The following is a 17,500-nucleotide window of genomic DNA, read 5'->3' on the forward strand; positions in this document are numbered from 1 at the left end:
TTTATAAAGTGAATGGGTTTTTTGTTTTTTTTTGGTGTGTGTGTGTGCTTGTGCTTGTTTGAAGTTAATTGTTAATTGTGCATATTTGGTGTTGTTTCGTCAGGGTGGGCCATACCATGATGTCCTTCACAGCATCCTGGGGGCGTACACCTGTTACAGACCAGATGTGGGATATGTAAGTAATACACACACACACACACACACACACACACACACACACACACACACACACACACACACACACACACACACACACACACACACACACACACACACACACACACACACACACACACACCTGTTACAGACCAGATGTGGGATATGTAAGTAATACACACACACACACACACACACACACACACACACACACACACACACACACACACACACACACACACACACACACACACACACACACACACACACACACACACACACACACACACACTCCTGTGAGTCTGTGACCTATCTTGGGGTCATCAGGGTAGGCATTGTAAAACTCTTTGTTCTTTCTTTCTTTCTGTTGCTGTTTTGGGGAATGTTGTCTTTACACACGTGCAGCCTCGAGGGCTGAAGCAATGCTAAAGTCAATATTCGGTGTGTGACTGTGTTTTGTGTGTGTTTTGTGTGTGTTTTGTGTGTGTTTTGTGTGTGTTTTGTGTGTGTGTGTGTGTGTGTGTGTGTGTGTGTGTGTGTGTGTGTGTGTGTGTGTGTGTGTGTGTGCGCGTGCGTGCGTGTGTGTGTGCGCGTGCGTGTGTGTGTGTGCGTGTGCGTGCATGCGTGCGCCTGCGTGTCTAGGTGGTTGCGTACGCGTTGGTGTGTACTCCATCACACAATATCATCGAGTCAGTCTTTAAGACGCTGTGCAAGCCATTATGACATTCAAGCAAAAGAGCTGACAGGCTGTAATTCTCAGTTTTTTGCAGTAATTCTTCTGTTGGAACAGCTTGCCACAGGGGCTACACGAGTTTGACCCCTGCTAAGGAGTGGTAGAAGGAAGCTATGCATTTCAACATGAAATTATTTCCAAAAAGAATAGCTGTCGGTACACATACAGTATTGGGATATGGGTCAAAGAATTCTTTGTCATTCAGTGTTACGGACACCTTCCGCCGACTGTAACTGCAAAAAATTGTTTCAAGTGAATGGATGACAGCCGAGGCTTTCTAGAATTCCCTGTAAATAAATATAAATAAATAAAAAGAGTCATGTTTTTTTTACAGTTACAGTCAGCAGAAGGCATCCGTTACACTGAATGAAAATGCCATTTTGCACGTCTTTGACCCATATGCAAGGTGGGGTATTCCAACAGAAGCCGGGATACTGAAGCATAGAAACACCTCATCCTGAAAACAGGAGCTTCCCATAGAACGCTCTTGCTGGTATCCAGGCTACACGCATTTGAAGAGAATTCTAAAGCGGCCAAGAATGTCGACTGGGATATAACTCCTTGTTCTCGTATAAACAGCTTATCCGAAATGTGATCGTGACCAGGATATGCCTCATATTTGGGATACTGAACTGCATATAAAACACACTGAAAATCTTCTTCTTGAAAATCTTTGCCCTGACCTTGTGACCTCCTGACCTTTGACCCCAGGTGCAGGGCATGTCGTTCATCGCGGCCGTGCTGATCCTCAACCTGGAGGAACCGGACGCCTTCATTGCCTTCGCAAACCTCCTCAATAAGCCCTGTCAGATGGCCTTCTTCAGAGTCGACCACGAACTGGTAATATATTACATTACATTACATTACATTACATTACACTTTACTATATTACACTACACTACATTACCAACCTCCTCAATAAGCCCTGTCAGATGGCCTTCTTCAGAGTCGACCACGAACTGGTAATATATTACATTACACCACACTACACTATATTACACTACACTACACTACACTACACTATATTACACTACACTACATTACCAACCTCCTCAATAAGCCCCGTCAGATGGCCTTCTTCAGAGTTGACCACGAACTGGTAATAACACATTAGATTACACTACATTACACTACATTACATTACATTAGATTACTCTACACTACACTACGTTTTATTACACTAAATCACATTACATTATAAATCTCCTCAGTAAACCCTGCCAGATGGCCTGTCTCAGAGTGGACCACGGGCTTTTACACTATATTAAATTACATGTTATTACATTCCATCACATTACATTACACTACTGGAAATAATACATGTATCTTTGTTACACTATATTACATAACATTATATCATCAATCTCTTCCATAAGCTCTGCCAGATGGCTTGAAAGTAGGGTCTTTAGGGTGATAAGCGGAGTTTGCTTATAACTCTGTGTCATGATCTGTGGGGAGAATGTGCAGTGCAGAGTGTGTTGTGAGGTCTGTGCTTGTTTCTTGTGAACTGATTTGGTTATGGCCAAAGCAGAGACGGGGAACAATACACCTTATGCATAATATTTCCTGGCTTGAGTTACGGAGAGCACCATTTGCCCAGCTCATGTATACAGGGCCGTATTAATGTGGCCCGAGGCCCCTAGGCTACAGATTGCTGTGCCCCACCAAGGCAAATTTCACAACAAAATTACATAGACAATGACATACTTACAAGCTAGGAATTAAAGGGCAACTCCTGCCAATTTCAATGTGCTGTTGTATTGCTCACGCTACCCTTGACTTGTCAGTACCCGGTGACAACGCATTTTTTGACTCAGCCCTTTCCGAGATATGAGCTATTCTAATGGTAATGGTAAACTTTTGTTTACATTTCAAAAAAACATTTTTATTTATTCCCAAAAACATCCAAAAGGTTATGCAACATCAGCAGACAGCTAGCAAACAGCAATACCTTTTGGGAAAATAATTGGAGTTTGCCTATGCTAATTTTTAAAAAAAATGTAAACAAAAGTTGCCCCCATGAGAATAGCTCATATCTCGGAAAGGGCTGGGCCAAAAACTGCGGCGTCACCGGGTACTGACAAGTCAAGGGTAGCGTGAGCAATACAACAGCACATTGAAATTGGCAGGAGTGCCCTTTAAGGATAGCATGTCTGCCACCTATGGAGAGGAGTATTCATAAGATTCAAAACTTAACTCGACAATACATATTCATTTTTCAATATGCATCTTGTCACAATTCTGCAATTTTTGACTTTTGGCCAAACGGGGGCCCCCCCTGACAGGTCCGGGCCCCTAGGCTGCAGCTATATCTAGCCTGTGGGGGTCCCCTGGTAGGTGGGGGCCCTAGGCTGCAGCTATGTCTAGCCTGTGGGGGTCCCCTGGTAGGTGAGGGCCCTAGGCTGCAGCTATGTCTAGCCTGTGGGGGTCCCCTGGTAGGTGAGGGCCCCTAGGCTGCAGCTATATCTAGCCTGTGCGTTAATCCGTCCCTGGGTCAAAGACGTCTTTGTCATTCAGTGTTACGGACACCTTTCGCCGTCTGTAACTACAAAAAAACATGATTTTAAAATTGTTTCAAGTGAATGGATGACAGCCGAGGCTTTCATGAATTTCTTGTGTTTCTTGTAACAATAAATATATAAAAAGAGTCATGTTTTTTTTTACAGTTACAGTCAGCAGAAGGCATCCGTTACACTGAATGACAATGCCATTTTGCACGTCTTTGACCCCCCTGCATATATGTACTACTGCTACACTACATTGCACTTAGCTGACGCTTTCATTTATTCAAAGCGACTTACAGTTATTATTTTTCAGGGTATTGGTTACAGTCCCTGGAGCAATGTGGGGTTAGGTGCCTTGCTCAAGGGCACTTCAGCCATGGAGATGTAGGGAGAGGTCAGGAGGGATTCGAACCGGCAACCCCTAGATTGAAAGACCAACTCTCTAACCACTAGGCCACGGCTGCCCCACAATATACACAATGTCTTTCTTGCCTGTGGGGAACTGGAAGGGCCTGTTAGTGTGGCAGGCGAGCCTCTTGTCTCCTCAGCACACCTCAGCTCTCGCTAGACAAAAGGAGAGCACATGCTTTACATAGTCGCCTGTGTTTGCAGATGCTTTTAATCTCATTCTGCTTCTGAATTCCACTGGATTAGCACATATTCACCGGCATTGTGTTTGTACTCCAGGCTCCACAAAGTAAAAAAAAAAAAGACAATGACTTAATCTCTTCTTTTCTTTCCATGACGCACACCAAAGTCTCACCATTATTGAAATACATCAAATGGTTGACTCAAGGACCACAATGGAAACAAGCTTGCTAAGCTTTTTTTGTGTTATCCTTTTGACATGTTTTACAAGGTTTTCATGACATATATGTTGACTTATTTATTTTTATACCTTTCTAATGCTTTGTACAATGTCAATAAACAAAATCAGTCGACTCAAGACTACTCCGGGCTCTGCGACTACTAGCTTTGATGGTGGTTTTAGCACAATCAGAATGTGTGAAGTGACTGTTCATTTACCTTTGATAAGACTCAGCACTGTATTTGGATGTGGCTAAAGGGCCGTATACACACATCGCTGCTATTTACTAGCTTCTCGCTTGCTCGCCTATTCGCCTCTCTTTCATGGAACGTTCGCTGAAAGTTCCCGCGGCTTTAACTGCCAATGAACAGGCGAGAAGTACTGAACTCTGCATTCCAATTGGTTACTCGCTTACTCGCCTCGCTCGAAGATAAAATATTTTCAACTCGGGATCCGCCCACATTGCATCGCTTGTACAGTACTCGCCTACTCGCCTGCGAGTCTCGCTGGAACACATCGACATTCTATTGACTTCATTCGCTGAGCGAGTAACTAGTAGCGACGTGTGTGTACGGCCCTTAAAGAAGCCTTAGCCACATGTGACACTTAGTGTTCTGCAAGTGGTTGTGGTTTGTATCACACATAGTGATTAATAGAAAAACAGAACGGAATTGTCAATATTGTCAATATGCATAAATGCTGCAGCCAGTTTGAAAGGTAAATACCTGCAGGTGCGATTCCTGGTCTTAATGCTATATGCATTAGGTGTGTAAATCACAGCCTTCGTGACGATACGATACGGTATCGATTTCTTAAATCAGGGATTCGATTTTTTTCGATACTTAAGAATTCCCCATGATACGATGCGATTCAGTTCGATTCGATTTTTTCCAATTACTTTTCCACTACTATTGTGTTATGGAGCTAGGGCATTGCACATGGACCAGCGATTCGATTCATTTAGATTCTTAAGAATGCCCCACGATACGATGCAATTCGATTAAATCGCCGGCCGATACTTCCGATACATTGATATATTTCGATTTTATTTGCATTCACTTTAACATGGAAAGCACCCAGTAGTGTTGTGGTGACGTTCGCGAATGTTTTGAACGGCTCCCAGAAGTGAACGATGGGAACCGGATCGCAAGTGGGGGAGCCACTCGACCGCTTTTTCGTTCATTTTTTTTACATTCATTTTGTACACGTGACCTTGACATGAGTACTTTAATTAGGGGGAAAAAAACCCACAATCGTCTGCCTTATAGAGTGGCAGAAACGGTCTTCAGAAGCAGGAGGATAATCAGTTGTTGTTTGGACCAAATGACTGAGAGGTGGAGTCAAAATATTACGTTCTGAACACTGAATAAATCATTTAAAAAGAGACAAAAGAGCCAGTTTTTTGAACGGCTGTTTGAAACCAGCCACTATGATCCGGATCCCGTCAAAGAGCCATAAATCCCATCTCTAGCACCCACTGCTCACTGCTAATGTGACTGTCTTGAAGTTGATCGTGATCTTTAAAGGGATCTTCTCCATGTCTGCCATTTTGAATTTTCAAAAACAGACATGTTTACTGCAAAATGACTGTACTTGGACCACACTAGAAAATATGTGTTTAATAGTTAGTCAACTTTCATGTAAAGATCAAATTTGGCAATAGGCAGCCCAGTTTCAATAGCAGCATAGTTGCAGTACCTTTTTTGACCATTTCCTGCACAGTGTCCCTTTAATAATGAATTAAAAGAGAGTTTGTGTTATTTGTTTTGGTCCTCCTCAGATGATGAAGTACTTTGCTGCGTTCGAGGTGTTCTTTGAGGAGAACCTCCCGAGACTCTTCACACACTTTAAGAGCTGCAGCCTCACCCCCGACCTCTACCTTATAGACTGGTGAGACACACACACACACACACACACACACACACACACACACACACACACACACACACACACACACACACACACACACACACACACACACACACACACACACACACACACACACACACACACGCAGCCTCACCCCTGACCTCTACCTTATAGACTGGTGAGACACACACACACACACACACACACACACACACACACACACACACACACACACACACACACACACACACACACACATGCAGTCTCACCCCCGACCTCTACCTTATAGACTGGTGACACACACACACACACACACGCACCTCTACCTGATAGACTGGTCACGCATGCATTCATTCATACACACCTCTACCTGATAGACAGGTGACACACACACACACACACACACACACAGACACACACACACACACACACACACACACACACACACACACACAGACACACACACAGACACACACACACACACAGACACACACACAGACACAGACACACACACAGACACACACACACACACACACACACACACACACACATACACACACACACACACACAGACACACACAGACACACACACACAGACACACACACACACACACACACACACACACACACACACACACAGACACACACACACACACACACACACAGACACACACACACACACACACACACACACACACACACACACACACATGCATTCACACACACCTCTATTTGATAGACTGGTGAGTCACTCTTGCAGAGACTGGACACACATGTACAAGTGTGCACACACACACAAAAGAGAGACTGGAGAAAAGCACACACAATAGAGGTAGACTGGACACACGCACAGACCCACACCCACACCCACACCCACACCCACACCCACACACACACACACAGACACACACACAGACACACACACAGACACACACACACACACAGAGACAGACAGACAACATGGATACACTCAGCACACACACCAACACTGACAACCAGCCTACATTTCAGGGAGGTCAACAACGCAGTTTTCTTCTGTCCATTAGGATCTTCACACTGTACAAGTGTCTCCTGCTGCTGCACGTAGCTTGTTGGGTGTGGGATGTGTTGTGTGTATACCAGGGCTTGACATTGACTTTTTCACTTGCTGGCCATTGTGGCTAGTGGTTATCCCGAGTCACTAGCCATTCAGCTATTCTATTAGCCATAAACTTCATTCTTGTTTTCTTTATCATGAGACTATACATCTAACCTCAGAACACAAGGTGCTAAAGCAAGAAGATTAGTGCACAGCTTTCTACATGGAAATAAATCAAGCAAATGGAAACTGTGTAACTGAGCTTTTTCTTGAACTTAAACGCAAACAAGGGGCAAAGTGCAGAATATAGGCTATTCTGATATGTCATACAACAGAATAAGCTACCTGCCAAATTGGCTAGTGGCACTGAAATTGTTACCAGCCACAGCTAAGTTTTACCAGCATTTGGCCGGTTGGAAGGTGCTAGTGTCAAGCCCCGGTGTATACTCTAGGGCAGTGGTTCTTAACCTGGGGTGCGGGCACCCCCTGGGGTTGCGCCAGAGATTTCAGGGGGTGCGTGGAATTTTGTTTGTGTTGAGGTTGTGACCAAAATTCTGCTTCCAAACATTATAATTAGGCCAAATCAACATCAAATTAAAACATATTTGGACCCAATGTTAAGTCATTAAAGTATTGATTAATGTCTAAAGCAAGAATCATTGTAATTATTCATTTAAATCATGTATTAGTGCATACACACGTGTAGACGTTTGGGTTGGGGGTGCGCTGCTTGTCTTGGGCACAGGTTAGGGGGTGCTTCAAGAAAAAAGGTTAAGAACCACTGCTCTAGTTACTGTATACTGTGTGTGTGTGTGTGTGTGTGTATGTATGTGTGTGCTAACGTGTGTATGTCCATCTGTGTATATATCATGTAGGATCTTCACGCTGTACAGTCGCCCGCTGCCTCTGGACGTGGCGTGCCGCGTGTGGGACGTGTTTATGTTGTATGTGTGTGTTAACGTGTGTATGTATGTGTGTGTTAACATATGTGTATGTGTGTGTGTGTTGACATGTATATGTATGTGTGTGTTAACGTATGTGTGTGTGTGTTGACATGTATATGTATGCGTGTGTTAACGTGTGTGTGTGTGTGTTGCATGTAGGATCTTCACGCTGTACAGTCGCCCGCTGCCTCTGGACGTGGCGTGCCGCGTGTGAGACGTGTTCTGTGTATACTGTATAGTATATGTATGTGTGTTAACATGTGTATGTGTGTGTGTATGTGTGCGCGCGTGTTAACGTGTGTATGTCCATCATGTAGGATCTTCACGCTGTACAGTCGCCCGCTGCCTCTGGACGTGGCGTGTTGGGTGTGGGACGTGTGTATTCTGTATGTGTGTTAACATGTGTATGTATGTGTGTGTTGACGTGTATGTATGCGTGTGTTAACGTGTGTATGTACACGTTGTGTTGCATATAGGATCTTCACGCTGTACAGTCGTCCGCTGCCGCTGGACGTGGCGTGCCGCGTGTGGGACGTGTTCTGCCGCGACGGGGAGGAGTTCCTGTTCCGCACGGGGCTGGGCATCCTCAGGCTGTTTGAGGACGTGCTGCTGCAGGCATGTTCAACACACTCCTCTTCTAATGGGGGTTTCATAGTTATGATATGACACTCCTCTTCTAATGGGGGTTTCATAGTTATTAAAACCTGCTCTTGACACTCCTCTTCTAATGCGGTTTTTCCCCATAGTTGTTCAAGTGTTAGGGAATGCAGCACACTGTCCATTCCACCAACAAACTTTAATACAATATTTCGATCATCCGGATGACCGAAACGAAACGTTGTATTAAAGTTTGTTGGTGGTATGGATAGTGTGCAGGATTTCTTTACAGTTGAATGACAACGCCACTGGGATAATATCCTGTGTACCGTATTTTTTGGACTATATGTCGCTCCGGAATTTAAGTCGCAACGGCCCAAAAATGCATTTTGAAGATGAAAAAAACATATATACGTCGCACCGGACTAATCGTCGCACATTTTTGAAAGGTTATTCTATCCATGGAATCTATGTTGTGATAACTGGCGCATGGTAAGCTGCTGCTCAAAGACGGCATTGTTTCATAAACCAGCATCTGAAGCAGTGGCAACGCATTCAGAGGTGGTGGTAATGCACCAACTAAGATGGTTTGCCAACCGCCATAAAACCACAAAAAGAAAAAGAAGAAGCAGTGATATCGCGCCATGTTGTCCTGTAGTCAGAACAACATTCAATTTTCGGCATTGTTTTGCGTTTGGACCGTGGGAGGCTTCGAGGCAACTTTGTTCCGTCTCCAGAGCACGCCTTTCTTTACCCCCATTTCTGAGACTTCAGCCCATGACGGTATCAAAGGTGAGGGGGATTTCATCCATGTTGTGTAGCCTATGGTAGTGTCACGTTGTGCTCATTTGTCAGAAACTCGCGGAAATTACCGATTTTCACCTGGAAGTCGGCTGACTGTCTTTAATAACGCAGACGCTCGTTCTCGGATAGAGAGGCGATTGCGTTGCATAGCGCTCCACGAGAGGGGATTGCATTGCATAACGCGATAAATCCACGAGGTCCCTGACTTCCGCAAAAAGTCCTATTCATTTCTTTGGCAATGTCATGGAGCCCGTAACAAGACCGTTGACTCGCAGCGCGCGCGTTGTTCGAGAACACATTTGTCCTGTATTCAGCTCTTCTTCTAGACGTGGGCCTTGAACCTTCAGATAGCTTTTTTGTTTTTTTTCACAACATGCACATTTTCCTCCGCTTTTCTCCAGTCCCCAAACAGTTTTCCATTGCATCCAAACTTTCGTTCAGCTGCCCTATTGCCATTTTCGGCAGCATATTTAATTACTGTCAGCTTGAACTCAGCAGTAGGCTATATTAACTTCTTTTGGGTGGTATATTTCTATTCAGTCGTCATTGTAAATGCTATTTTTTGTTGTGGTAAGTTGTAAAAAAAAAATTCTATCAGTGGTATTAGGCAACACAACATAGGCCTAGTTGCGCACATAGGCAAGGCAAGGCAAGGCAAGTTTATTTATATAGCGCATTTCATACACAGGTGCAACTCAATGTGCTTCACAAAGTTAACAAATGTAAATGAAAGGAAACAGGGAAGAAAGAAGGAAATGAATTAACACATAGTGCTCTCCCGTGGAGAAAAAAACCATATATATGTCGCACCAGAGTATATGTCGCATGTCCAGCCAAACCATGAAAAAAAGTGCGACTTGTAGTCCGAAAAATACGGTACCTGCCCAACTACAGAAGTCTGCAAAAGCGTCTTCTTGAACTTTTCATTGTTATTAAAACCCTGCTCTTGACCTGGATACTCAAGCCTGGTTCTCACCAGACCTCTGTGTGTGTGTGTGTGTGTGTGTGTGTGTGTGTGTGTGTAGCTCCTTCGCCCCCTGGTGGAGCTAAGCAGAGCTACACACACACACACACATCGTTCTGGAATTGTGACTATGTCTTGAGTCAGAAAATTGTTGAAGGGAGGGGTGCAGAAGATGCGGAATCGAAAATGATTTTCAATCAAATTGTTGTGCCTGTTTAGTCTAATATACTTCCCGCAACATTATATAATCCGAAAACATGGAGAAAATTCTCAATTCAGACCAACATGCCTTAAAATGCAGAAGCGAGTTGACTGAAAATGACAATTACAAATTGATGACTCTTAATCCAGCCCTCATCCAGCCTCTTTTCCACTGCCGGTTTTCTGGTAGGCCTACAGCGCGACCCAGCCGCCGTTTTTTGCGTCACGATTGAGCTGTGTCGAGCCTATTATGTGCCTATTATGCCCATTATAATTAGCTGTGTCGAGCCTATTCGAAAAGCAAAAAGTTGGCTGTCGAGTCGCACTTTGTCGAGCTGTAGGCAGCCCAGAAAACCGTCAGTGATAAAGGGGCATAAGTGACTTTGGATAAGTGTGTCAGTTTTACTTCAGAATAGTTTCCCTCCTACACACACACACACACACACACACACACACACACACACACACACACAGCCATAGACATACAGTAAGACAGGTGGCCACACCACCCTATCAGGTCCCATGTAAGAATGACCTCCTGTCCCAGTAAGTTTGAGTTGTCCCAAGTAGAGATGCACCGGATCATGATTTTTAGGATCCTGCCGGATACCGGATCCTACGAAAGGGTTGAAACACATAGCCTACTCGCACACGTGGGCCCTTTCTATTACGTTGGCTCAAACTATTTTTTAGACTCATTGGCTTGCTGCCAAACTGCCTGCAACGGCCGCTTCCAAAGGGCTTTCACTACATGCAGTGATTGGGGTTGTGAAAGACTGACTGAAATGTAATGTGCTAATGTAATGTGCTAATGTAATATGCTAATGTAATGTGCTAGTGCTTAGGTAATATGCTAATGTAATGTGCTGATGTAATATGCTAATGTAATGTGCTAATGCTAATGTAATGTGTTAATGTAATGTGCTAATGTAATATGCTAATGCAGGGTTTCCCAACCTTTTCCTCCCTCTCACCCCCTTTCATATTTCAATGTGGTTCGCGCACCCCCTAAGCGAATGTCTCATTTCCATCTGCCATCATTACAATGTAACTTCCTGCATGACAATTCTAGGGGTTATAAATTACACTTCAGATGGATCCTTCCAGCAAACAATTAACCAAACAATTTAAAACTACTTATTATATGGTTGTGACGTCATCTGTCGAATGTTCCATTCATTTCAACGGGGCTCCCCAACGTTCGGACGTCTGTTATTTTTCGATAACGGACGGGTTGGTCTATAACAGACCGCTGTCAATGGCAACAAGACTTTTCACTGCTAAAGCGACTTTTCAACAAGAGTCTAATCAGCTGCTGTGATAGACAGCACCCGTTGTCCTGGCTACCGCTGTCAATGGCAACAAGACGTTCACTGCTAAAGCCACTGGCTTGTATACAAGTCAGTGGCTAAAGCGAATGTTTCATATCACTCTGCAGGGGGTCCGGTCTTTTGTCACTCTAATCAGCTGCTGTGATAGACAACACCTGTTGTCCTGGCTACCTAGCTGTTGCCTAGCGGTGTTCCACAACGGCACTGTTTTGTTTTACGCAGCAACAATCTTAACATTAAATAGGTCTAAAGAAATGTCCCCGCCATGTGTGAATCATTTAAGTATATCCATATAATAAGCGGGTTAACTTTCGGCGAGTCGGTCGCTTTGTGGAATAGCAGCACTTCAGAGAGAACAAGACCCCTCCGCTCCGCGTCGGGGTCTAAAGATTCTCTCTGTCGTGCTGCTATTCCACGGTAGCGACCTTCTCGCCGAACGTTAACCCTTACGTAATGTTCATTAATTCTGTATAAAAACCAGTGTTGCCAATTTAGCGACTTTGTCGCTAGATTTAGAGACTTTTTGCCACCTCTGGCGAAAAAAAAAATCATCTAGCGACTTAGCGACTTTTCCAGCTCAATCTGGCCGAATCTAGCGACTATTTTGCTTGTCTTGTGAGAGGCAAATCAGTGTCCCTCCCCACGACACCAAACAATGCATTTCCAGAGGCGGCGGGTAGAGACAGACTTGACACATGATGCACCACGGTGTGGCAGCTTTTGTGATACGCACAGGAATTCTCATGCACGTACATCTGCTTGTATGAGACTACGGCAAGCGATATGGGACAAAGATATGGCAGGAACCGAATGTCAACATAAACCGAGATTACACAATCTTCGATATGGTCACCAAATGTTTTGGGACTGTCATTTATGTTATGCCTACACTTTGGAATTAGATCAGAGTCTTGTGGTTACACAGGTTTATTTAACTTTACTCGGTCTACCCTACAAGCATATGACAAATTTAAATGAGCACTAGCAGGCTGGCCGCACCGACCGCAGTGAATCTCGGGCACATTGCGACAAAAAACTCATCTAGCGCCTTTAGCGACTTTTTGGTGCATGTGGCGACTTTTTAAAACGTGCATTTTCAGTGACAAATTAATTGTTTTTCCACATAATTCTGACTCTGCGCCGCCGTCAGAAGCGTTTCCCACGGTTAAGCGGGGCTGCAGATAAGCTCTGATCTCCAAAAAGTAGCTAGCACCGCCCATTTGTACTGTGGACGAAGGCATGTGGGCAAGTTTTCTGTAGAGCAGTGCGCCGTGCGTGAGGCTGTGACGTCATGCGTAACGTCATGACGTCATCTAGCGACTTCTAGCGACTTTTCAGCGAGCCAATAGCGACTTTGGCTGATTGTCTTTTGGCAACACTGGTAAAAACAGACATCTCAGCCATTGCTCTATTCAGCTCACGCACCCCCTTGTGGCAGGTCGCGCACCCCCAGGGGTGCACGCACCACAGTTTGGGAAACCCTGAGGTAATGTGCTAATGTAATGTGCTAATGTTGATGTTCTATGTGGTGCTGCAGATGGACTTCATCCACATGGCCCAGTTCCTGACGCGGCTGCCCGACGGCCTGCCCTCCGACGCCCTCTTCGCCTGCATCTCCGCCACGCAGATGCTCAGCGGGAACAGGAAGTGGACACAGGTCAGTCAGCTACTACCTGTTTGGGTTTGGTTTGAGCGCGTTTTTGTTTGTTTCATTTATTTATTCCTTCAGTCTGAATTAATTTGTTCAGTCAGCTTATTGATCGTTTGTTCATTCATTCATCCATCCATCCATCCATCCATTCATGTATTTATCCATTCAGATGTTCATTCATTCATGAGTGCAGGCATTTGTTCAGACTTTGTCCAGGTAGACAAATGCTGAGGCGCTCAAGGTTGCAATTTTTACTATTTTTATTTGGGCACAATGCCTACACGTTTCGGCCCTTATGGCCTTCTTCAGGGCATATCCCGGATCCAGGGCCATAAGGGTCAAATTGCACCAATCTCTGGCTACTGTCAGTGTTTGTATTTGACTAACTCTAGCAATGGGATTTCGCTTCAAATGCCCCGGAGGTACCCTTTAACCAACTTATCCAGTCTTATCCAGTCTTATCCAGTCCAATTGCCCATTCATTTGAGCTTTCTATCTACAGTAGAGTAAGACAGTGCTCATATGGGAACCTACTATACAGTATCCCCCCCCCCCCCCCCCCCCCGTCCCTCCATCCCTCCCTCCTCCGAAAATAAGTAACAACTATTCAACTGAGAGACTTTTTATATTTGAATGTTTAATGTGAAGTAATGTATTTTTTGTATGTATACTACTAGACACCTAAATTTCCTTCAGAATTAATAAATGTTACTCTACTCTACTCTACTCTACTCTACTCTATTCTACTCTATCTACACACCACGGATGTCTAGGAAATGTCCCCACCCAGTGTCACAACAGTGTGTGATGGCATCATTTCCTCACTGCTCTACATGCTACCCCACCCCTTGATGATAATATTGTTTTTTTAATGTTTGTTGAAGTTATTTGAGAACATTTTTTGGGGCTTTCATTTAGCCCTCTGAACTACGGTGGCCCTGATAATATTGTTTTTCAAAACAATAAAATGTTCTAGATAAAGCTGCAGAGGCTTTGCCATCCGTAAGCTTCCGCTCAATGTTCATTTCCTTTGGGTCTTAGTTTGACGAGGCTGCGGAGGTCTCCAGACAACCTAACCATTCAGGGTAGCTGGGAAGTAGAAGGAAGGGCCTGAGTGATGACGCAATACATAGGAGCAGATTACATGTTACGACCAAATGTTAGCGATTGGCTAAAATCAGATCCAAACATTTCAAACTTGAGCGGGGTGCAACCCTCGACCTGAAATCTGTACGAAATGAGTGGAAGGGTATGGTAATACTGGGTAAAACTTTAATTGAAAAGATTTTAAAAAATGTTTCTTTTGTTCTTTTTTTCCTTTCCCTTCAGGTCTTCAATGCTCTCATGAAGGACAGCAAAGAGGCAGAGAAGACCAGTAGTCCAGCGCTTAAAAGTTCCTAACTTAACTTGCCCTCAAACTTTGGACCACAAGTTAAAGAGAACTTTTAAAACCTTCATGTCACTGTGGACGGAGGACTTAAAATGCCGCAACAAGAACTCTGGAAAAGAATTCTGGAACAATTCTGAAATGGAAGAGAGAGAGAGAAAAAAAGAATTTCGAACTGAAAAACAGAAAAACCAAATTCTCCTGTGTGGAAGACTCACCTAGAAAGCCTAGGGGAAATCACTTGAATCTTTTGGAGAAGAAGAAAAAGAAGAAAAAAAACCTTTGCCAGTATTACTTCCACAATCAGGAAAAAATGTGGCTTTGAAGTGTGAGTGTATGATGATGAGGATGATTGTTCGTTGTTGTTATTTTATTTATTTTGGTCACTGTCAGAAGCAATGGCTGCCTTTTTTGTTCTTGCCCAAGGTCACTTGAGCTCAACCTTTGGTGGGACCGTGTCCAAGTTTTTTTTTTTTTTTAAAGACACTGCAATCTCCCTACTTCCAGTGGGGGACCAGTGACTGGATCGATTGTGCAAGGAAAATGAAAAAAAAAATGAAAAAAAAACACACACAAAGAAAATTCCTCAAACACTACCACTCCTAAACCCCCATTTCCCTGACGCAAGCCTCAACTCCAGATATGTTTCTCTCACGGTTGATCCCAGGTCACTGTTGACTCCATAATGCAGACTCTCGCAAAGACATTTATTCTACTTTTTTTCTTATGTATTTCCCTCCCTTCCACACTTGCTCTCCTTCTCTCTCTTTCCGGTTGTGTGTTTCGGCACTAACCCCAATACTCGTGAACTCCGGTGCGAGCGGACGGAACGGAAATAGCTGTGTGTGTGTGTGTGATAGCTGTGTTTTAACAGTATCAAGGAACACAAAAGGTTTTCAATCCCAAGGCTGTGTCATTGTCCCCTCCAAGCTGTTTTCGTTGTGTGTCAGCCAGGAGGAGTGCATTTCTCGACAACATCGTTGCTAACTAAGTTAGCGACTTACTTGTTTGCAATGCGATTTCCCATTGGAAACCTAGCAAGTTGCTAACTGGTTAGCAATGATGCTTTAGAGAGACGGGATGCTGTAGGTCTCTCTCGTTCGGACCAAGCAGAAGATATCAGACCAGACGCTCACGTATCGGTCGACACTCCCACGTGGGCCTTGCTGCTTGGACCATTCCCCCCCAGCAGAGACGAGACGCCGGGGACACTGCACATCGTAGCTGCTCTGAAACAAGTTCGAGTGGTTCTGATTCCACAACAGAAGCTGTAAACCCAGGGGCCACAGTGTAATGTAGGGTGAATTAAGGTAAATTGGGCCACTTTTTCCCATTAACTTATATGCAAAAAAGTGGCCCAATTCACCGGAACTCACCCTAATGCTTTATGTTATGTTATGTAATGGTATTGCTTCATGCAGAAGCATCGAGATTAGCTACGGTATATGAAGGTATCAAGAAACAGTTAATCAGAAATATTTAACCTCACATAAAGACTGAAAATGTTTTTAAAAAAAAAAAAAAGATGGAAGGACAGTTGCCTGGTAAATGTGATTTTTAACATCTCTTTTATTCTCACTCACACAACACACTTTTGTCTGTCAGAGATGTTTTTGTTTGTTTGTTTGTTTGTTTGTTTGTTTTTTCTGTTGACTTTCTTTGAAAAAGAAAGTCATTTTTTGAAGTGCAATGGTGTGTAGCTTTAGAACAGCAAAGAGCCTCCAGAGAAAAACCACTCTGTGTGTCTTACTGTTTAGATGCATTGCTCAGGCATCTTGTGTGTACTTGCAGAAATCGAGAGAAATCTCGAGAGAACAAAAAAAAAGCTTTTTTTTTATTTCTTCCATGTTGCAAACAAGTAAGTAAATTGGTTGACGTGTCGAGAGAACGTACTGTCACTATGTTGTTGTTACAAAAACCATGAGAAAACAAAAAGCTTTTTTTAATTATTATTTCTTACATGTCGCAAACAAGCAAGCAAATGAGTTGACATGTGAAGACCTGTACACTCACGTCGTTACTCGTGCACTAAGACAGCACTTCTGCATTCTATGCGGCGCGTTTGCTTTTGTTATCCAAGAGCTGAAATGAATGACCTGTTTTTTTTTTTTGTAGTAAACAAAACAAAAATATTGCGGTGAATGTTTGTAATTGTACGGACGACCTTATTAATCGTTCTTTCGAAGCAGCATTGCTATGCTTTTAGAAGCTCTCCACTCTGCTCATAACTGGAGTCGGTCGCTTTTATGTTTGTTTTGTTTTGTTTTGTTTGTTTTGATGAATTGGTTTGATGATATGCTATCAAATACACGGTTTTACCGGGTTCTCTGGATTTTAAAAGCTCTTAAGCTGTATGATTTAATGTAAGAAGATTTTTAAAAAAGCAATGCAACTGTGTATGATTGATTTGAAATAGTGCTATATACTTGAGCTGTTGATTCCACTCTCTGTCTGCTGTCTTTCTCTGTGTTGT

At 43.7% G+C, this 17,500-nt stretch overlaps 1 protein-coding gene across 1 annotated transcript in view; it reads left to right on the forward strand.

Moving 5' to 3' along the window:
• The window catches only part of tbc1d12b (TBC1 domain family, member 12b), a 73,509-nt gene that overhangs the window by 55,912 nt on the left and 97 nt on the right, over nucleotides 1-17,500 (forward strand). Inside the window, exons 10-15 of the mRNA XM_063220794.1 lie at nucleotides 104-175; nucleotides 1,601-1,729; nucleotides 5,982-6,091; nucleotides 8,569-8,707; nucleotides 13,527-13,646; nucleotides 14,970-17,500. The exon at nucleotides 14,970-17,500 is cut by the window's right edge and continues 97 nt beyond it. Of these exons, the coding sequence (XP_063076864.1) occupies nucleotides 104-175; nucleotides 1,601-1,729; nucleotides 5,982-6,091; nucleotides 8,569-8,707; nucleotides 13,527-13,646; nucleotides 14,970-15,041 (642 nt within the window). The 3' untranslated portion in view covers nucleotides 15,042-17,500. The remainder of the gene's footprint in view (nucleotides 1-103; nucleotides 176-1,600; nucleotides 1,730-5,981; nucleotides 6,092-8,568; nucleotides 8,708-13,526; nucleotides 13,647-14,969) is intronic.

Source organism: Engraulis encrasicolus, chromosome 17, assembly GCF_034702125.1.
Source record: "Engraulis encrasicolus isolate BLACKSEA-1 chromosome 17, IST_EnEncr_1.0, whole genome shotgun sequence".
NCBI lineage: Eukaryota > Metazoa > Chordata > Actinopteri > Clupeiformes > Engraulidae > Engraulis > Engraulis encrasicolus.